Source organism: Callithrix jacchus, chromosome 2 (assembly GCF_049354715.1).
Source record: "Callithrix jacchus isolate 240 chromosome 2, calJac240_pri, whole genome shotgun sequence".
Taxonomy (NCBI): Eukaryota; Metazoa; Chordata; class Mammalia; order Primates; family Cebidae; genus Callithrix; species Callithrix jacchus.
The window spans coordinates 190,434,685-190,457,499 of NC_133503.1; the positions used below are offsets into that span (position 1 = coordinate 190,434,685).

The 22,815-nt window shown below is 43.1% G+C and overlaps 1 protein-coding gene across 3 annotated transcripts in view; it reads left to right on the forward strand.

The window, feature by feature from the left end:
- The window catches only part of ANKH (ANKH inorganic pyrophosphate transport regulator), a 165,820-nt gene that overhangs the window by 78,236 nt on the left and 64,769 nt on the right, over nucleotides 1-22,815 (forward strand). For 2 of the 3 annotated variants that reach the window (XM_002745105.6, XM_078365651.1), the window contains exon 2: nucleotides 20,674-20,890. The exons of the other annotated variant lie outside the window; for it this stretch is intronic. In XM_002745105.6, coding sequence (XP_002745151.1) covers nucleotides 20,674-20,890 — 217 coding nt within the window. The remainder of the gene's footprint in view (nucleotides 1-20,673; nucleotides 20,891-22,815) is intronic. 3 annotated transcript variants of the gene reach the window in all.

Sequence of the window (22,815 nt, forward strand, 5' to 3'; positions counted from 1 at the left end):
GTGGTGTTCTCTGTATTACCTGGGGTTGAATAGTGTCCTGCTTTGCTAGGTTGGGAAAATTTTCCTGGATAATATCCTGAAAAGTCTTTTCCAGCTTGGATTCATTCTCTCCATCACATTCAGGTACACCAATCAAACGTAGATTGGGTCTTTTCACATAGTCCCATATTTCTTGGAGACTTTGCTCTTCCTTTTCATCCTTTTTTCTCTATTCTTGTCTTGTCATTTTATTTCATTAAGTTGGTCTTCGACCTCTGATATCCTTTCTTCTGCTTGATCCATTCTGCTATTTAAACTTGTGCATATTTCACTAAGTTCTCGTGTTGTATTTTCAACTCCTTAGTTCATTTTTATTCCTCTCTATATTGTCTATTCTTTTCAGCATTTCGTCAAACCTTTTCTCAAAGTTCTTAGTTTCTTTACATTGGGTTAGAACAAGTTCTTTTAATTCCCAGAAGTTTCTTATCATCCACCTTCTGAAGCCTACTTCAGATAATGGAACACAGTCCTTTTCCATCAGGGCTTGTTCCGTTGCTGATGAGGAACTGCAATCCCCTGTAGAGGGAGAGGGGTTCCGATTTTGGGTATGCTTGGCCTTCTTAGGCTGGTTTTTTCCCTTTATTATAAATTTATCCATCTGTCGTCTTTACAATTACCACCTTTCTAATTAGGTTTCTGAGTCAACGTCCAATTTATTGATTCCCAGCGCTGGGATTCAAGCAACCCACTGTGCTAGCCAAAATAGCAGCGATAAGACTGATGGTGCTCTTCTGCCTGGGAATCTCTGGTCTGGCTTCCTTCTTGAGTCTGCAACAAGTGGCTCTGCCTTCCCGGAGCTCCAAACACCGGTCAGTAAGGGAACCAGTCCCATTTACTCTGCATGAAGAGCTGCTGCACCAAGGCGCCAGCAAAACCGCTGCTCCAGCCACAAGAGTCGCGCTGGCAACCCGTGGGGCTCCTCCACTAGAAATCTGCTGGTCCATGAGTGACGAAAATTCGTCTGAAAGTGTGGCATCCTCTCATTCTCTGAGCTTTCACTGGGAGCTACAATCCTGAGCTGTTAGTGATCAGCCATCTTGGATCTCTCTCCTCGCCTGAGTAATTTTTTTACTTTTAGTAGAGACAGGGTTTCACCATGTGGGTCAGGCTAGTCTTGAACTCCTGACCTCAGATGATCTACCCACCTTGGCCTCCCAAAGTGCTGGGATTACAGGCATGAGCCACCGCACCTGGCCTGTTTCTTGGCCCTCTTTCTACTTCAGTACATTGACTTTCACTTCACGTTTGATGGGTAACCTTCCGCCATCTGTACGGACCCTGATTATTTCACCTTTCCCATATTTGTAGACACATGAATTATTATCAGCTGTGTGTCATGACAACGCTTTCATGAACGTCCATTTGTGCATGTCATTGTATACTGGGACTTTTGTTTAGATGGTTTTCCGAAGGGGAATTACTGGATCAAGGAGTTAGCACGCTTTTAATACCTCTTGATATATTCCTTTTCCACACAGTTATGGAAGTTTCCACACCAAACAATACTATCTGACATTTCCCACTACTCATTGCCCTTGCTAGTGCTAGATTTTACCAGTTAGTTTCATTGTTTTTTCTTTTTTTTTTTTTTCACATCAAAGGAGATTTCAGGGCTATATTTTAATTTCTAAAATCCAATGGCAGTCTCATTTCAGTTTTTCCTCCCCTGACTTCGGCTGAGGCAGAGCATCTTTTCCTGTGTCTGTGGCCCATGAACACTGCATCTTCTGGGAGCTGCCTTCTCCACAGTTAGTTTAATATCTGCTAAGGCAGGCATCCCTCGCTGGTCTCTTCTGTCTCCTTTTTCTTGCTTTTTTCTCCTATATGGAGTTAAAACTCATTTTGCCCAGGTCCAAATAAAAATGCAAGTCACTAGAATTCTGACTGGAACACCATCAAATTTACAAATGGGTTCAGAAAGAGCTCTGACATATTTATGACATTATGTCTTCTCATCAAGGAACATAGTTTGCCTCTCCATTTATTCAGGTCTTAATTTATGAATCTTAATAAAATGCTATGGTTTTCTTTATTTAGGAACTACTTGTTTAATTTATTTCCAGGAAGTTTATAGTTTTATCTCTTTTATAGTGGCAGTGAGGCAGTTTATGAGTCTAATATCATTCTAATAAGACACACAAGAATGTGCCATCAAAGACAAAGAAAGAAAATAGACCTTTATTTTTTTCTTCTTCTCCTTGATACAGATTACTTTTAAATAATAAACATGTTTTACATAGTTTTATTAGAAAACAGTTTATCTCTTAACACATTTATATTAAAATTTTCCTACATGATGCTTTAAAATAACAATTTCAATTTCAACTCCTGTATTAGTTTTTTATTAGTTTTTGCATTGCTGTAAAGAAATACTTGAGACTGGGTAATTTATAAAGAGAAGAGGTTTAACTGGCTCACAGTGCTGCAGGCTGTACAGGAAGTGTAGTGCTGGCATCTGTTTGGCTTCTGGGGAGGCCTCAGGAAGCTTCCAATCATGCAGAAGGTGAAGGGGGAGTAGGCAAAGCAGATGGTGAGAGCAAAAGAGTGAGGAGGGGGAAGTCCCAGACTTTTAAACAACCAGATCTCGCATGAACTGAGCGAGAACGCACTCTACACCATGGTGCTGAAGCATTCCCGAGGGATCGACCCCCATGATCCTATTACCTCCCTCCAGGCCTCACCTCTAACACTGGAAATCACATTTCAGTGTGAGATTTGGAGGGGACAAGCATCCAAACCATATCAACCGATAAGATTTAGTACTTGTACCTATGGATATTCATCTTTTTTGTTTTGGGGTCCCTGAGTAGAAATCTCACAGATCTCAGAAAGTCTTAAATAACTCTGTTTGGGCAGTGAATATTTTGGGGAAGAGCTTCACTGTCTGCTCTCAGCCCTCAACTGTCAGAAAAATGAACACAAATGAAGGAAAAGTCCACCACACGCAGAAGATTGAAGGTGGTGTCCAGAGTCACTGGAAGAGTGCTGACCAATGGACCTTTCCACAGTCTGCTGATGTCTGGACTTTCCACACTCCACTGTCCTGCTGTGGGTGGGCACATCACAAATCTTCCTCTGTCTGGAGTCGTTAGGGCCTTCGTTGGGGGTTGTACTAACTTCAGCAAGTGCCTTTTCTAGGGCCTCACTCACCCATTTTAGGTGAGTGTTAGAAGGCAGAGAAGAGTGATGCATCACTGAGATACCGTCTTTCTTTGGGGATCTTCCTGGAAGCTTCAGTCCTGGGAGTATTCTTGAGCTCCTTATCCTGCAGGATTTCTTTACTCAGACTTCCAGGTAGAGGTTGGCCAGGCCAATGCTCTGTCACTAGATACCATGGCCCTGCTCCTTATTCTGTTCAGAGGAAAATGCCTCCAACAAACAACATGACATACACTCTTTATGAGGGCACTCCAGTTCCCCAAACTATGTGACCGTGACATTAAAAAGCAACTTCTTTTAGTGATGATTATTTTTCATACTTAATTGCCTGGGCAGGTAATAAAGCATTTCTTTGTGAGGCCATGTACCACCGCTCACCAGCTTTTCTAGCCTGATGATGGTAGAAACGTGTTTATCCTGCCTCCGTCACCCCACCCTTCCTCCTCATCCAGTGTTGAGGCGAGGAGGAAGGAGTACCAGGCAGGCTACCAGTATCACTGGTTCTACTCAGCAGCACCATATATTAACCAGGAACCTGGGGCAGGGCATGGAATCTCTTCAAGCCTCAGTTTCCTTATCCACATTGTGACATGGTAAAAGCCCCATAAAACTGCATACCTCAATCATACCTCGGCTTCCTGTTGAAACTGCTCTCTGTAACCCTAATGCGACAGGCAAGCAGTCCACACCCAAGCTTGGCCCCTGTGACCTGTAATAACTAATTAAGGTCTGTAATTTCCACCCTACCCAGGCAATGTATAAACTGACGCTTATCCTGACTTCTGTGAACCACTTAAGTAACAATCAGAATGTCAGAAAGCCCCTCACCCTCACCCCCACCCAGGAGGTGGTCTACGGAATTTCCAAAGTCCACTGGCCTTCGGAATGTCCAAAGCCCCTCACCCCCACCCCTGCCCAGGAGGTGGTTTACGGGCATGAAAGGTCTTAACACCCTCCTTTCGGGGCCACCGGTTGGAGAGACCTGAGTCCTCCGTGGCCACCAGCAATAAAAACCCTGCAATTTGGCATACTTTTGTCTTGGTGTTGACTTTCTATGCTCCCTCTGGTACAACAACATCATGGGAATTTTCAGTTCTTACCCTGTAGGGTAAGATAACTTACCTTTTCCTTGTTAGATAAAACCAATAAGATAACATGTGAAGTCATGTTCAAGAATGCGCAGTAGTGCGTATGTAAGAGGTTGTTTATACTTCATGGATCCATAAATGTTTCTTGGATGAATTCGTGTACTTCACTGTCGGAGTTCAACAGGCAGACTTCGACAGATGAATAAATTCACTGAGACACAGATTTTCAGTGAAAGCGGACTGGGGTGTCCAGGCTATTCACCCAAAGGAGTTAATGGCTGCTGGCCTTGACTCTGGCCTTGCGGACTTTTATTTTGTATAGACCAAAGGATAAGGGTCTTTGGATAAACTCTATTAGAGAGTAATTAACATCTGCTGATCCCCTCTTCCCCAGTAGAAGGCAGTTTTGCCCTCATGGAAGATCAAAGCTTTGCTAACGGAGGTAGGGGTAAATTGACTTCTCTGGGGAAGCCGCTTTACAATTCCTAGTATGTACTCTATGTTCTAATGCCTTAGGGTAAGAACTGACTGCCTTTGGCCTATTCTCTCATCTGAAGCTATGTAAACCACTTGACCTTCAAAGGGTGTTTTGTGACTGTTTCCTGTAACTATCTCTAATATTTTTCCTTTAATATTTTTGCCACCACCTTGACTGAACTCCACCAACAAATACACCTTCTGATGCTGCGGCATCTTCCCAGGGCAAGGTGTGGGACAAAGGTGCCTCCTTGCACTGGGTCTCCTTGGTCCTTGGTCCCCTTACCCATGTAGGTGAAATGGGAGCAAGACAGTGCTTCAGGCTACTCTAATATTCAGAAACAAGGTCTGAGTCACAGGGAACCTGGACTTACAGAATGAAGCACAGCATGGGCCCTTACTGCTTCCTGTTTCATGTATGTATGAAATAGCAAGTAGTACAAATGAATTCATTTTCCCATCTTTAGTAATTTTTAAAGCAGTTTAATTTTATTCACATTATTCTATAACTCTCATTATTACATCACTTTTCTAGGTGAAAAGCCTTAGGCATGAAGCATGGATATCATTGTAAAGACAAAACAAATCAGGACATATAATTCTTAAATTGCTGTTGCAACCAATCACACTGTGGACTCTGGAAATTTGGGGGATGCCACGATCATATCCTTTGTCCTTCCTTGTATTGTGTTCTAAAAAGCTTAATTCATTGAGATGAGTTTACTTCACCTAGAATACTGTGCATCAGTAATTGAAACCAATAACAGCAGTGTGGGATGGCGAGGTAATGACATTCCTACTTCCACACGGCAAAGCAAATGCTGAAGACAGCCTTGTCACACGTAAAATAGTGTCTATTTGAATTTTGCTGAGATTCCTATCTGTGTGTGTGTGTGTAGAATGGTGGTGACCCTCTTCTGTCCTGCGGTGTCTTCTCTTGTCCTGATAGTTGTAAGCAATGTTACTGATTCCTAACAAGTGGCTCAGTGAGACTGGTCAGGGGCTGAGTGGACTAACTTGTGTAATGACTGCTTTTATCTCTCTCTCACCTCCTAAAAACAACCAGATCAATCACCCCTGACCCTTAGAAGTCATTCACAAAACTTGATGTGTGCCAGTTACGTAAATACCAACAGTGAGTTCTAAGGGATCCCTCACACAGAAGTAAATGAACCCCACAGCTGAGAAGTGAAGAAAACTTTGGACAAGTTAAAGATCCTTGTATAATACACTCTGCCATGTGCAAAAGGAGCCCCTCAAGTTCTTGTCCTCCTCTTCAGTAGGCCACTAAAGGGGTTCTCTTGGCATCTCCACTGCACTGGTGATAGTGAGCAGGTACATGAGCTCTGCAAGATGGCCTGTGTGGTGCTGGATTTACAGGTTTCAAACTCTTCACCAAGCTTCACAGTCGTGATTGCACAATGTAATTGACCTTATTTTTTCATTCTCATTTTCTTGGCATGGCTCAGAATATTAAATACCTCTTTAGTTATACTCAGTTCAGCCGTTACATCTACGCCGTAATGTTTATTGTATAGTACTGCTTAAAAAATAATCTTTACTTTAGAATCTTTGGAATTTTTCATAAGAATAGTCTTTAGTCAGAAGTTCTCTTTGATCTGATAGCCAGTCGTCTCGTGTTGAAAGTATCGCTAGCATCAACTATAATCTCTAATTCAAAGTGAAGAAAGGGTTTGGTTTTAGTGTAATAGAATGATGGTTAGGATCACTAGCTATGAAGCCAAGCTCTCGGGATTTTTCTCTGAGCTTTGTGTCCACCCTGGACGAGTGATTTAGCCTCTTCATACATCAGTTTCCTCCCTAGTAAGCTTGGAAATATCTCCCTCACAGTGTTGTCAGGGGAAGGTAAGATCTTAGAATAGTGTCTGCCACAGGGTGAGCACTAGCTGCTCAGATCGTCACCATCATTATCATGGTCACTGGATTTCTTAAGGTCCAAATGCAAATGGACCTTCACTCTTTTTTTACTTATAAATGTCCATGGAAAGCAGTAGATGACGCATCTTGAAGTTGCACTTGAGTCAGAAGAAGGAACAGAGATTCTGAGCTGCTTAGGATCCACAGTCACAGTTAGGGCTCTGGGGTCATCAATAAAAAACATCCACCACGAAGCAGGGAGACAGCAGGTGGAAGAGTTGGTTAAAAGACTTTCAGGATCCCAGAGGTAAACCTGTATTCCAGATTGTTGTTTGTGGAGTCGGTGGTAGTGTTTTAAAATGTGGGCAGAATCTTGAGATATTAACTAAGCAATATCATTTGGGAACCATCTCTCTCTATAAGTATAAAAAATTAGTAGGAAATGTGAGAATTTCACTCACAGTAAAGCTGTGAGATTGAGGTGGGGAATATGCATTCTGAAATGGCACAGGAAGCTTTGGTTTTTAAATACACTACAACTTTCATAATAGCAATCCTTCCTTGTCAGGCCTTCTACCGTCTTGAATTAAAGTTACGTTTAGCTGGGTTAATAAGCTTCATGTTTCATGAGACATCTGGAGGATTCAAAGAGGGCCTTATGACTCTGAGGCTACTCTTTCATGAAGGAGCATATTTTCAGATTAAGAGGTCACACAGGAAAATGCTTTTCATTTTCTTCTGACATATCGAAGACACCAACAGGAGAAAGATGAGTTAGCCAGACATCATCCTGCGCTGCTTGGTTGTTTGTCCCTGTTCTTTACGGAAGCTCCTCTCCAGGTGTGGGAGGTGACCGAAAACACCAGTGTCGTATTTTGGACTTGCCCGATGTTGTCCTGGAGTTTTCAGGAAGCACTAAATATGGACAGCACCACACAGAGCAGTCCCTTTGACTCCTAAAGGGACCAGGTTCCATTTGACTGCTGCTCCCCCTGAACCACAACCTCATGTGTGGGCGTGAAGTTCTTGGCTGGAGCTCCAGCTAAACAGAGTGAGGGAGTCTCATTTAGCACTGTATAGATCCCTGGGAAAATAAAGCATGGCTGGAAAACTACCGGGAAGACAAATGATCCAATTTAACCCAAGCCACTTTTCAAAACTCAGACCAACAGAACAATAACAGTGGAAAATTACAGGAACCCAGGCTCCTTGAGAGGACCAAAATCCAAAATTGCTGATTCTCCATGGCTTTGGAAGAAGCTCTTCCCACAGGTAACTCTGCCTACACATGTACTTCTGACTTTTCCGTGGATCCACACGTGTACATTTTCTCAGGACTTAGGATGTAAGGAAGATTTTTAAACTATATTTCATCTGCTACAATGGCCAGTTTACTTGATGTCATTATAAGTATAATGAGATCATTGAAGCTGTAGGCCGAGGAGCTGTCTTTTATCAAAGGGATTAGATGGCAGCCCAGGCTGGTTCTGAATGAGACAAAATAATTACCTGGCTCTTAGGTATCATTGTTTTTTCTAGTCCAGGATAAGGCAAGTGAAGGAAGTATTCATCTTACTGAAAGTAAAAAATGCAACTTTCAACATTTCACATAATAATCTCTTGCTATTTTAGGGAAAAGTATCAATTTCCAACTAGACACCCTTTTTTGTGGAAGAATTTGAGAAGCTGTTTCCATATGAGAAACATGATTTTTGTTTTGTTTTTTTAAGACAGAGTCTCACTCTGTTAGCTAGGCTAGAGTGCAATGGCGTGATCTCAGCTCACTGCAACCTCCGCCTCCCAGGTTCAAATGATTCTCCTGCCTCAGCCTCCTGAGTAGCTGGGATTACAGGTACCCACCATCATGCCTGGCTAATTTTTGTATTTTTCGTAGAGACAGGGTTTAACCATGTTGGCCAAGTCTTGAACTCCTGACCTCAGATGATCTAACCAGCTCAGCTTCCCAGAATGCTGGGATTACAGGTGTGAGCCACAGCATCTGGCCTGTGATTTTATTTTCTAACCATGTGGCTGTGAATGTTTATAACAAGGTCAGGGCCCAGCAGCCCTTGGCAGGTCCTGACTTTCACGGCTGCCTCTCCTGAGTGCTCTGTTACGCATCCAGGCACCCTTCATTCACCGTGAAAGGTGGTTCTCTTTCAGTAGAAGACTAAGCTTCTCCAGGGTCTGGTCAGGAAAAAAAAAAACCTCTCTTATCCTTTGAATGTGAACTTCTGATTTCCTCCTTATGGCAGCTAACTTCTGTTACAAGATTTGACTCCATAATGGAACAGCTTGTCCTGTATCCCAATTGACATCCAAAAAGAGTGGAAAACAATCTTGACTTCCACTTTACACCAAGGAGGCTAATTATGTGGCCCATCACTACATTCTGTTCGTGTCCGTGTGTCTCCAGTTAAGCAGCCAATTAGATGCTCAGTGTGGCTTGGTGGAAATGGTCATGGAAGCCCTTCCCGTCTATTGAGAAATGATTAGAACTACATGAGTAGGTACAGTGACATTGTCAGCACTTTTTATATTTTGAGTTCACAGACTCTACCCAAAAGTATGGGTTTTTAATCCAGAGATCTAAACTTACATTTAGAAGACTTTATTTGTGAATGACCAGATATAAACTTTGTATCATAGTTAATACACATTCATTTGTGCATGTATTGGGTTTCAAGCAATGTGCTAAGTAAATGCAGAAAAACTGGGGGAAATAAGCCCCATCCCTGCCTCAAGGAGGTAACCGACTGGTGATGTGGGTGATCAGGTAAGCAGGTCACCGCTGCACACCCTGACGAAGGCAATGACAGGATCTCAGATCTGCACAGGGGACTGCAGAGCACAGAGGAGGGAAGACCAGAAAGAGGATGGGAACCAGAGGCTAGAGGATATTGGGAGTCAAGAGGGGGTTTTTTTAGGGTGGAAGAGACTTTTGCCTGTATAAACATTGATGGGAAGGCCAGTTAAGTAGCAAAGATCAGACAAAAAAGAGGAAGATGGTGGATTTGAACAAGGCTTCTGAAAGGGTCAGAGGAACATAAAGGTAGAGCCCCAAATGGATGGCCCCAGACTCGCCCGCCTTTCCTTTGTGACGGGAGGGAGAAGGTGAGGAAGAACTTAGGTCAGATGTGTTTTGTTGAGTTTTGTAGTTTCAGAGAGAGAAGCAAGAAGAAATTTAGTTTCTATCTGCTGGATTCCACATTCCAGATGAAAAGAGGTGAGGTTATCTGCTGAGTAAGAAGGAATGCATCTCCCAGTCTTTCCAGCCTAGGAATACTGAGAGCCAGGAACAGGAAAGACCAGAGGGATAACTGGGCAGCTGACAGCTGACTCGTGGTTGTGTATTCGCTTCCAGCAACTCTCAAAGCCCAAGTAGGAGTCTACAAATACAGTGAAGAGTGGAATAGGTCAGTCAGATGAATCTAAGGCTAGAGATTTGCAGGCAGGGAGCTGTGGGTTTGACAAGGGCAGGGTTAAGTGATGACCCTGAAGTGTAGGCTACAGTAGTAAGGAAGGGAAGACGGGAGCGATGAGAGGGAAAGTGGGGAGTTGAGTGAGTGACAAGTTTAATGCAGTTTAGAATCGAGGGAGTGGGAGAAACAGAGAGAGGGCAGAAATTGCAGCCAGAGATTTTAACTGAAATTTGAGAAGTGGAGCAACTCTGAATGATGAAAGCAAAGGTGTGGCCACAAGAGTGGGCGCTTGAAGCAGAGTAGACAAGGTCACTGGCATGGAGGGGGTCAAATAACTCAGCGGACATTGGGTATGTTGACCAGATGGTTATTGAAATGCCTTCCCTGCAGAGTTGAGATGCGGAGGAGACTGAGCCAAGTGGCAGGGTCCCCAGTGAAAATCAAAGTGACTTGAAAGGATCACCTTTTCCATTTGGAACTCTAAGATGAGAGAGGAATATGGCTAGGGGTGTGAATCTCAGAAAAGCAGGGAGTTTACAGGAGGGCAGAGACACATTGGCTGGAATGGTGTGGACAGCAAGAATGCACACCTACTTCCAGGACTGCAAGGATGAGGATGACACCAGGCTGGGAGCTGCAGGCACCCTCACCTCCTGTTGCCCAGCTCTGGGGTTGCCAGGAATTTCAGCTGCTGGGTGGACAGCAGCAGTCAAAGGCCACGTAGTGTCATCTCAGGTGGAGGTGACACACATGGCAGAGACAGGGAGGTGCTATTCACTGGAGCAGGACTGCAGAGCTTTTGCCCAGGCCCTATAACCATGATAGAACCTGCAGGAAGCATGATAAGGGACATTCTCCTCCAAAGGCCCAGAGGAATTAGACTAGGGTGCCACTCTATTACGGTAGCCAGGGTGGTGGTTCACGGACCCAACTTATGTACTGAACCCAAAAAGATAATCTGTCTACACATCAGTGTCTCACAGGTTTCCCAGACAGGAGCTGAGCTGAGCAGTTTGTACACCAGACCTCTCAGGGAGGATGGGTTGCCACCTGGACCCATGCCCCAGGACTCCTTCCCACTTGCAAGGAATGCTTGTTGCTAGCATTAGCATAAAATGACTGGCAGGATTGGGGTGAATTGGTGACTCCTATCCTGAGGAATCTCAGACTGCAGTATAAGGATATTTCTGGTCTCCAGATCTGAAGTTTACAATGTTGGCATCTCTTTTAGGATTTAGTGATCTAGACAGCTCATACCAAGGAGATCAGTTCATATCTGTGGGATTTGGTAACCATTTCTGTAGAAGTTGTATTTTTTACTTTTTAATATCCTGTGGTTTTGTTAACTTTTGATGGAAAAAAAGAAATCAGGCCATCAGGACACTAAACCTGGTGGATACTGGGAAATAGATACAGAGGCATGCGTGACCCACTCAATGCTTTGTGGACCCTGGTGGATACTGGGAGATACAGAGGCATGCGTGACCCCTCAGTGCTTTGTGGACCTAGATATGTTTGGTGTTTTTTGTTTGGTTTGGGTTTATTTATTTATTTATTTATTTTTTTGAGACATTTCTTCTCTTGTCGCCCAGGCTAGTGTGCAATGGTGTAATCTCGACTCCCAGGTTCAAACAATTTTCCTGCCTCAGCCTCCAGAGTAGCTAGGATTACAGGCACCTGCTACCACCATGCCCAGCTAACTTTCTTTTGTATCTTTAGTAGCAACAGGGTTTTGCCACATTGGCCAGGCTGGTCTCAAACTCCTCAGGTGATCCACCTGCCTTGGCATCCCAAAATGCTGGGATTACAAGCGTGAGCCACCAGACCCGACCCCAGATATGTTAAGTCAGCCATTCCATGTTGCTGAGTACCCATTGTGCAGAGAAGACTGATCTGAGTGAAGAAAGGCCTTGTGCCGTGCACCTGGGGCCAGACCCAGGCTGTGATGAAGGGGCGGCTTCATATTTACAATTGTTGGAGTGCTGTTAGATCTGGCCCTAAAGTAAAGTGTCTTTACTTTGGAAAGCCCATGAATGTTTAGAAACTCGCCTTTAAACAGTGAACCTCTGCCCTGATGAATGTCTTGGCCATCTGCCTCAAGGCCTAATTTATGCTGGAGACATCGTAAGACACTTTTTTAGCTGAATTTCATGAACATAGCTATTCCTCTTTACCAGCCACAGCAACTGTTCTTCCTGGTCTTGGCTAGAGATGCAGCAGAATTTGGGATTGACATTACCCGAAGAACACGTCCTAGCTACGTAAGGGAACTACAGCATTCTCACAACCCTGGCATGACACAGAAGGCTCGCCACGTCCTTCACGTGTTTAGATTTACTCCTAGTGTGCTGCAGAGCCAAATTGTGGACTCTTTCTTCCTAGCTCTGTTCTTTCTAGATGACCTCGTTCAGTCCCCTGGCTTTAAATTCTGTCTGTAGGCCAATGACCTCCAAATGTATATCCACAGCCCAGACGGAACCTCTGGACTCCAGACTCACCGAGCTGACTCTCCCACTCAACTCCTCTACTTGGAATCCTAACGGGCATCTCAAATCCAATATGAGGCTCCCAATGGAGCTCTTGCTTTTTCCTCCCAAACCTTTCCTCTCTCATTTTCTCAGCCCAGAAAATCGCTGCAGCACTTGATCAATGACTCAAGCCAGAAAGCTCAGCAGTCATCATCAGGTTCTCCCTCTTCCTCACACCCAGGAGGACACGGGGGCGGCCCCCTGCCCATGCTCTGCTCCCTGGGAAGGAAGGTGGGAGGCATGAGCCAGGCGTCGGGACCTAAGCCAAGTGTAGTCCATGCCACACCCATTCACTTTCCCTCCCACAAGCTTACCAGTCAGGCCACCTTGTCTGGCTTGGGTTACCATGGAGCCCTTGACCTCTGTGCCTCACATCCCTCTCCAGTCCACTTCCATCACCAAGGCCAGAGGGAGCCCCTGTCTCACCTCTGTCCAGACCTTTAATGGCTTCCCACTGCTGTTGCAGCAAAGTACATATTCTTTACCACCACCTAGAATGATCTCAGCATTGCCTGCTTTTCCAAATCCACCTTCTACCCATCTCTGTTTCTCTTACTGGCCTCCCTTCTGCTCCTTAAATATACTGAGCCCTCCTGCAGGCCTCTCCCTGTCTCCAGTCTTTATGGACCTGTCTCTCTCTTGGTCTTTGGGTCCCAGCTCAAATGTCACCTCTTTAGAGGGACTGCCTTATCTACCTAAATGAGCCCCTCCAAAAAATGTCCCATGATTGGCATGTAGTATACCCCCCTTATCTGTGGGTTTGTATCTACAGGTTCAGCTACCTGCAGTCAGCCACAGTCTGAAAATTCTGCAGTATTTTGAGAGAGAGGCCACATTGACATAACTTTATTACAGTATATTGTTATATTTGTCCTATTTTGTTATGAGTTATTGTTGTCACTCTTACTGTGCCAAAATTATAAATTAGACTTTATTATGCTTTGGAAGGAAGAGGCAGAAGGATCACTTGAGCCCAGGAGTTCAAGACCAGCCTGGGCCACCTAGTAAGACTCCGTCTCTACAAAAAAAATTAAATAAAATATAAAATAAGCTGAGCGTGGTGGTGCATACCTGTAGTCGCAGCTACTCAGGAGGCTGAGGCAGGAGGATCACTTGAACTCAGGAGGTTGAGGCTGCAATGAGCTGTGATATTGCTATAGTACTATAGCCTGGGTGACAGAGGGAGACCTTATCTCAAAAAAAAAAAAAATGGGACTTTATCACAGGTGTGTATGTATAGGATAAAACAATATATAGAGAGTTGGGTACTGTCCAAGGTTTCAGACATCCACTGGGGGGTCTTGAAACATACCTTCTGTGAATAAGGGGCGCCTATGTGTTTTGTGTTCGGAACATATAACAGTAAATTTTTATTCTATTTGTATACATTTTACTTCATTCTTCCAAATCTTTATTGATCATCTATCTTGAGAGGTCCTTTATGTTGTAGATCTGGGGAGGTAGCAGTGAAACGAAGATCTCTGCTTCCTGGAGCTTACATTCAGGTAGAGCAGTCAGGCAAGAAAATAAATAACAAGTAAAGATATGATGCAATGTTAGGTAGTGAACATGTGATGAAGGAAAACAGGGTGAGCAAACAGAGACAGATAAAGCAAACAGAAGGTGACTGAGGGACACATAGAACTTAATGATTAGCCGGGCATGGTGGCGGCACCTGTAATCCTATCTACTCAGGAGTCTGAGGCAGAAGAATTGCTTGAGCCTGGGAGGTAGAGGTTGCAGTGAACCCAGATTGCACCACTGCACTCCAGCCTGGGCGACAGAGCAAGACTCGAGGAAAAAGAAAGTAAAACTTAATGAATGGAAAGAAATTACCAAATAAATGGGCAATAGGTGGTTTATTCAATAAGTGGTTTCGAAGTGATAAACTACTTGGAGGCAATTAGTTTTAATCCGTAACTCACTTCATAAGTTTCAGGAAGATTAAAAAGTTAAGTGTGCAGATGAAGCCATAAATTAGAACAAAATTATCCTATCTGTGGTGGGGTAAGACTGGCAAATCCAAAAATATAGAAACAAACTCCATAAATTGATTGACAGATGGCATGAGAACTGATGCCACAGTTCTTGTATCAAAAGAAAACCTGGAATTAAGCAGTGAACTCACTGGGGGAAACACTTGCTCCAGATGGGGCTAACAAAGTGCTCCTTATGCAAATGTAGCTCAGGTCCTCAATTCCACAGCTTTTCTCATACTTTTGAATGTTTCTTGAAATTGGGATCATTTTCAAATAATGTTTATATTTAATGTGGTCTTTAAAAATATGAAATCAATGGCATCTCTTACAAGCAAGAATACCTTGCAATTATAATGTGCTTTTAAGAAGTGTTTCTTTAAAAATTAGTTCATACGTCTCTTGACCTCGTGATCCACCCGCCTCGGCCTCCCAAAGTGCTGGAATTACAGGCGTGAGCCACCTGGTCAACAAGGTGAAACCCCGTCTCTAATAAAAATACAAAAATTAGCTGGGCATGGTGGCGCATGCCTGTAATCCCAGCTACTCACGAGGCTGAGGCAGGAGAATTGCCTGAACCCAGGAGGCGGAGGTTGCGGTGAGCTGAGATCGCGCCATTGCACTCCAGCCTGGGTAACAAGAGCGAAACTCCGTCTCAAAAAAAAAAAAAAAATTAGTTCATACAATTAGTATGGACATTTAAGTTCTCGTTGGAAATAGGCAATTCGTTCATTCATCCAATAATGGAGTGTTTACAGTGTTGCCTTGGCGACAAGGTGGTAGGTGAACAGCAGTAAACAAAAGCGGCAAAAATCCTTGCTTTCAAGTGTCTGTCGGCCAGCCACAGCTTCGAGCCCTGTGCACTACCTACCTTGCTTCTCAAATCAGTTGGGTTATTTTAGGGAGAATAAGTACTTTGACCAAGCCACTCAGCGGTTAAGCGATAGAAGCAGATTCCAACTCAAGCCTGCAAGGCTTTAAACCCTGTGCTCTTTCTCCAAATTACGGTGATTGTTGGGCTAAATGAAACTTTCCCACTCTGTCTTGCTGACAGAGCTATCATTACCTGGGCCCTCTCTCTTCCCACCTGCCTCAGCACTGGCCTGAGGACTCAAGTCTGGGAACTGTCAGTAGAAATAGAAAGCATTTCAGTGGATGCCTCAGCCTAGGCTGGAGTGTTTTTAGCAAAAAAAAAAAAAGAATGCTTTGCCAAGAAGACACAAAAAATGTCTAGTTCTCCATTATTTAGCAGCCCTATGAGATTCACAGTCCTAAATTTTGGGAGGGATGGGAAAGAAAAAAAACAAACCATACGCTATTCTTGACATCTGAGAAATAGGTGATTAGAAGTTGTCTCAGATGGGTGCGGTGGCTCGCATCTGTAATCCCAGAACCTTGGGAGGCCAAGATGGGCAAATCATGAGGTCAGGAGTTCGAGACCAGCCTGCCAACATGGTGAAACCCTGTCTCTACTAAAAATACAAAAAATAAGCTGGGCATGGTGGCAGGCAACTGTAATCCCAGCTACTTGGGAGGCAGAAGTTGCAGTGAGCCGAGATCGCACCACTGCACTCCAACCTGGGTGACAGTGCGAGAGTCTGCCTCAAAAAAAAAAAAAAAAAAAAAAGGCTGTCCTAAATGGAGTTCTCCAGAAGCAAAACCTGTGTGTAAGGGAGGAAGCAGGAAAAGTGAAGCAAGGATGTGGTCTCCACTGGAGACTGGCTTCACCCTGATCCCAGGGAGAACTCTGGACGGTGAATTGTAGCACAGTGGTCCCACATGGAGACAAGGGCGGTGATCTTAAACACCCCTGTGTCACCCAATGCAGTGGCTTCATGCTGACTGGAACTATGGTGGGTGCATCAGATGAGTTTCACCAACGAAAAGTTGCTGGGAGTACTTCCCCCTTACAAGAAGACAGCTGCGAGCCATTAGTGGCCAACTCCCAGCTTCTGGGGATGGGTCCACTGCCAGGTAAAGGATAGGGGATCTGGGTGAGACACCAACAGTGTCCCCTACAGAAGGCCAAAGGGAATTAATTTGGTAGATTGTCAAGTGGTAAGTTTTGCACATAGACAGGAGGAGCCCTTAGACTAGAGATGTTTGTTGAACACAGGGACTTGTTATAAAGGAGCGTTTTGGTTTTTATTTTGTTCTAGGGTGTTAATGTATTCCATCAGGAAAAAAATTTGTTTCTAAGAAAGGCATCATGGCAGGTGTGCTCTGCAGAGACCATGATGGTTCTTATGGAAGTTTTCAAGTTATTAGTAGAAAAAGGGAAAACAATTAGAGATAAAATTGGAAACAATTATCAGAAGCGAGCTTATATAATACCAACTGAGTCAGAAAAATGATAATGAATTCCTGCAGATAGCCTACAGTTTTATTCTAGATTTTTCTAAAAAATAGTTTTTCACATTGGTATTTTCCTATAAATCCGTTTTTTTCTGACAGTGCTTTGCAGGGAATGTCAGTTCGATAAGTTTTCATTATTCCAGTCAGCTGTGTCTCCTAGTAAAGAAATGAAACGAAGGCAAAGAATGTGAAGCCCTTGAGTTTTGCCGAGTAGCTGTACCTGTGCTTCTGCCAGAGGATACTGACACTGGATTACATTTGGAGACCAAAACCTAGATCAGCCCTCAAAACTAAGGAATAGCTTGAAGTGTAACATGAAATAACCTCCTTTCATAGATTCTGAGGCACATTCCTTCCACCTCTATATTTTAGCAGCTCTGAAATCTGGATACATCTTACGATCAATGACATCCAATTATAACTGGGGACATTTTTTCTTTTTCTTTTCTTTTTTTCTTTTTTTTTGAGACGGAGTTTCGCTCTTGTTACCCAGGCTGGAGTGCAATGGCGCAATCTCGGCTCACTGCAACCTCTGCCTCTTGGGTTCAGGCAATTCTCCTGCCTCAGCCTCCTGAGTAGCTGGGATTACAGGCACGCGCCACCATGCCCAGCTAATTTTTTGTATTTTTAGTAGAGATGGGGTTTCACCATGTCAACCAGGATGGTCTCGATCTGTTGACCTTGTGATCCACCCACCTCGGCCTCCCAAAGTGCTGGGATTACAGGCGTGAGCCACCGCGCCCGGCCCTCTTCTCTTTTTTTTTTTCGAGACAGAGTCTCTCTCTGTTGCCCAGACTGAAGTGCAGTGACACGATCTTGACTCATCCCAACCTCCACCTCCCAGGTTCAAGTGATTCTTCTGCCTCAGCCCCCACTGGTAGCTGGGATTACAGGTGTCCACCGCCATGCCTGGCTAGTTTTTGTACTTTTAGTAGAGACGGGGTTTAACCATGTTGGCCAGGTTTGTCTCGAACTCCTGACATCAAGCGATCTGCCTGCCTCAGCCTCCAAATTGGGGTTACAGACATGAGCCACCATACCCAGCTGGAACATTTTTTCTTTCTTAGTGGCATATAATAATGTATCTTACTGTGGTGTCAGACCTGTATTGACTTCGATAGGGATGGTACCATGTTCAAGAGGCCAAAGAAGGGACCTGGAGCCAGTGAATGAAACATAAACCCTGTTTGCTGAGGGGACTTACATACAGGGAAGTCCAGTGGTGGCAGGCTGCACAGGAGAGCTGCTACTATTTGTAAAAAGCATGCAGTTTATGTAGATCAGGTGTGTCCGCAGTCTTAGGGTATGTTTAAGTTGTTATTGCTATCGGGTGCATCTGCCGTGCAGGGTCATTCTTAGGGTATGCTGAAGTAACTAACAGATGTGTCTGCCATACACTTACAGTCTATAGTATCAGATTCAGTGAAACACAATAGATGGAATTTACTTTGTTTTGTTATAATATAGTATGATTCTCATATATGTTTGGAGATTAGTTCTTGAATCTTTCGTTGTATTCAGTCTTTCCTCTTTCAAGCACCCATTGGCTCCTTTGGTATTGCTCAGATTACCCAGTGTAGCAAGGTAGCACTCAGACTATGGCCGTAACCATATATTTGCAGGGAAAATTATCAACAGCTATCTTGATGAATAGAAACAGGGAATAGACAGAAAAAGTGCATTTCTTTCATTTCTTCTTCTTTTAGTTTACACAGCAGAGATAGTATGAATTCTGTGAATGTGACTGTGTCTCTATTGGATGTGTGACAAATGGCAGGCCAAGACTTTAACGTATCTTTTTCCTTAAAAATAGGATGGTAGATATATGTCATTCCACATTTGTCAGAATCCATGCAATGTATAGTATACCTAATGTAAACTGCATTGCATTAGACACCCTATCCACAGTTTTACTTTCCATGGTTACAGTTACCTGGGGTTGACCAAGGTTCAGAAATATTAAATGGAAAGTTCCAGAAATAAATAATCTGTAAGTTTTACATTGCGTGCCATTGCAAGTAGTGTAATGAAATCTGTCACCGCCTTGCTTTATCTCTTACTCGTCACAAGGAGTACAGTAAGATATTTTGAGAGAAAGATCACAGTCATATAACTTTTATATTGTTATACTTTTCTGTTTGATTATTGTTGTTAATCTCTTATTGTGCCTAATTTATAAATTAAACTTTATCATAGGTATGTATATATAGGAAAAAACATAGTCTATAGAGGGTTTGGTACTATCGATGGTTTCAGGCATGCACTGGGGGTCTTGGAATGTTTCCCCCATGGCTAACAGGAGACTACAGTCTGGTCTTTAGTTATATTGTTGTGTCAGTGTCGATTCCTGATCATAAGACATGTACCACTCTGGTGTGGGATGTTGATAGCAGGGGAGGCTCCGTGTTTGTGGGGGCAAAGGATATATGGAATGCTCTGCACGTTCTGCTCAGTTTTACTGTGAACCTGAAACTGCCTTCAGAACAGTCTATTTTTAAAAATATATAACTACAGAACGCTGACTCTTCTGCTTAGTTGCCTGTCCTAATGACAAAGGCAATGTTCTAGAGGCATTTTAGTCAGAAAATTCATTTACCTGACATCCTTCCCCACTGGTCTGCTGTTACTGATTTGTCTAAGGGGTGGGAAAGTTAGTTTGGAAGTACCATCCTAACAAGGCCTGCAGTACCTAAGAGGGTCTCTTGGAGGATGGTTAAAGTGGTCAGGGTATTTTACGACCATATCTTCCTGCACAACCATTATCCAAAAACATTTCTGTATTTTTTTTTTTTTTTTTTTTTGAGACAGAGTTTCGCTGCTGTTACCCAGGCTGGAGTGCAATGGCATGATCTCGGCTCACCGCAACCTCCGCCTTCTGGGTTCAAGCAATTCTCCTGCCTCAGCCTCCCAAGTAGCTGGGACTACAGGCGCGCACAACCATGCCCAGCTAATTTTTGTATTTTTAGTAGAGACGGGGTTTCACCTTGTTGACCAGGATGGTCTCAATCTCTTGACCTCGTGATCCACCTCAGCCTCCCAAAGTGCTGGGATTATAGGCGTGAGCCACCACGCCCAGCCCTATTCAAAAACATTTCTAAAGGTGTTCTTTTCATATTTGTCTGCATAGAGCTCAGGAATGTGTTTCAGGTTAAAATACAGTAGGAATCAGGTAAGCAACATGCATTAATGAAGGATATAATAAATTCCTTCAGTGCCCTTTTTCAAAGCATAGAACTCTGTGCCATGAAGAATACATAACATATACACAGTATTTAAGATTACATGTGCACACCTGAACACACACATACACACACACCTTCTTTAAAGAAAAAAGAACCCATCCCCTTGATATAAACTGTTTGATTCATTTCCAGAATTCCTGTTGCCGTTATGTCAATTCAGCCTGCAAACAAGATTTAACATGTTAAGTTTTTTTTAAAAAAATCAACTTTTAACCAAAATGTCTTAGAATTATTTTTCAATATTAGCAAAAAATATTAGTTGGTGTTTTGCTATTATTTTAACCGCAGTGGACAGGTATCTCCATCACAAAAAGAAACTCAAACTGAAGCTGATGCAGAGGAAAATGAAAACCAATCACCTTTATCTATAAATTACATGAGATGTACCCTATAAGCCGCTTAGCGTTTCTATAGAAACATGGTCTGCTGAGTTTTATCTTAGAGCTATGATTCCCCAGAGAAGAGATGACATTTCTGACACTCTTTGTGGGTTTTTTCCCCCTTCCCAGGCCTTGAACCGGGGCATTGCTGCTGTCAAGGAGGATGCAGTTGAGATGCTGGCCAGCTACGGGCTGGCGTACTCCCTCATGAAGTTCTTCACGGGTCCCATGAGTGACTTCAAAAATGTGGGCCTGGTGTTTGTGAACAGCAAGCGAGACAGGACCAAGGCCGTCCTGTGTATGGTGGTGGCTGGGGCCATTGCTGCCGTCTTTCACACACTGATAGGTGAGGCTGCCGACTGCCACTGGTGAATCTAGCTTTGGCAATTTCTTATTCCTTTTCATTGATTTAAATATATTTATTGAGATAAGTGGTTTCTTCACTAATTATCAAATGTTTCTTATGAAATTTCGAGGGATAGATGGAACAGTGCTTGTGCTCCTAGCTTAAGACAATAATGTGTTTTCTCTGGGGAGCTGTAGTTTAGTGTCTCTGATTCCCAAAGTGAAAAGGAGTGATTTCATTAGCAGGTGATTACATCTAGGAATAACATTTGGTAAGGGCAATAAAATAGCAGTTGCTTTCATTAGAGATATGCGTGCATCGTTGTACTGGCTCACTGAATCTTAAAAATAGAAATGGGAATGTGGCTCACACCTGTAATCCCAGCACTTTGGGAGGCCAAGGCAGGCAGGTCACAAGGTCAGGAGATCATACTGGCCAACATGGTGAAACCCCATCTTTACTAAAACTACAAAAATTAGCTGGGCATGGTGGCACATGCCTGTAATCCCAGCTACTCAGGAGGCTGAGGCAGGAGAATCACTTGCACCCAGGAGTCAGAGGTTGCAGTGAGCTGAGGTCCCGCCACTGCACTACATCCTGGCAACAGAGCAAGAGCAAGACTATGTCACACACAAAAAAAACTGGAATGACTCTTATTTAGAATTAATGCTTATTAGCAGTAAGAATAAATGACAGATTGTTCTATTTATTAAATTGATTTGTTCTAGGATCTCATTATTCTATTTTATTCAAAGACAAGACTAAATACTCTTGTCATAGCATTCTTTCCATGAAACAACAGGAAAAGTACATCATACATATAGTGAATGGCCTCCGGTCTAACTAAGACCTTGGAAACACAACTCTCCTTCCAGGCTGGAGTTCTGCTGCTGCTGCTCTCTTGGTGGGGCTAAAACCTTAAGGGCATGATTTCTCAATGTTGTGGCTTTAAAACAGCTTTGCTTACCTGGCATAAAAATTGAGTGGTATTGCTTGAAGCCGGTTACATAAAACACTGTGAATGACATTTCATAAACCCATTGTGTACCTTGAAATTGTTGCTGATTTGTGTAAGACGCATGACTGTCAGTGGTAAATAAAGGAACCAAAAGATTAACCCAGACCATTTACAGTGTGTTTGCATGGCAGCTAATGCTTACTCACATAACTGTGAATCTGAAAGTAAATAAGGTAAGGGCTTTGTGGTTTTCCTTTTTAATGTGGCATAGAATTCTGTGCTAAGAACAGTGTGGAAGAGAGTCTGATGGACCAGACATTCAGCCAAAGCATTGATATTGATCCTTTAATTTGTGCTCAGAGCCTCAGGGCATGCAGTAAAGAGGAGATGCCTCTCATTTCCTCATTTATGCCCTGAATGCTAAGTCCACACTGATGGTTTGCACATTTGAAGTAAATTTCTGCTACATTTGACCTGAACCATTTTCAAAGAGTATGTGTACAGTAAGGGTGGGGGGGGAAGCCATATATTTTTTAAAATAAGGGCTTCCTTAAATGAGCAAATGAGTTCCTTTTGCTACTAGCTCTTTTTTTACTTGGACTTCTAAATAATCCAACATTCCAATAATCCATTCTAAATAATCCAACCTATTTAGCCATGGTTGAATGAGACTTTGGGACTAATTATCAGTTGTCAGTAATTCTGAAAGGAAAAAGCTAAGCATCCTGTGTTATTGCAAGTGTGGGGAAGAAAATGTGGCCGCTGAAATAAAAATCAATGTCATTTTAGTTTTTCTATTTTAAAATAGATTATAAAATTTCTAATTTAAACCAAAATGGTTCTATATCTCATATATATTTAATAATCATTATTAGTTTTTATACTTTTACAATCACAGCATTTTTCCATCCACCAAACAGATGTTCTCCACAGTTGCTACAAAAGCACATATCAATTTCTTTTGAAC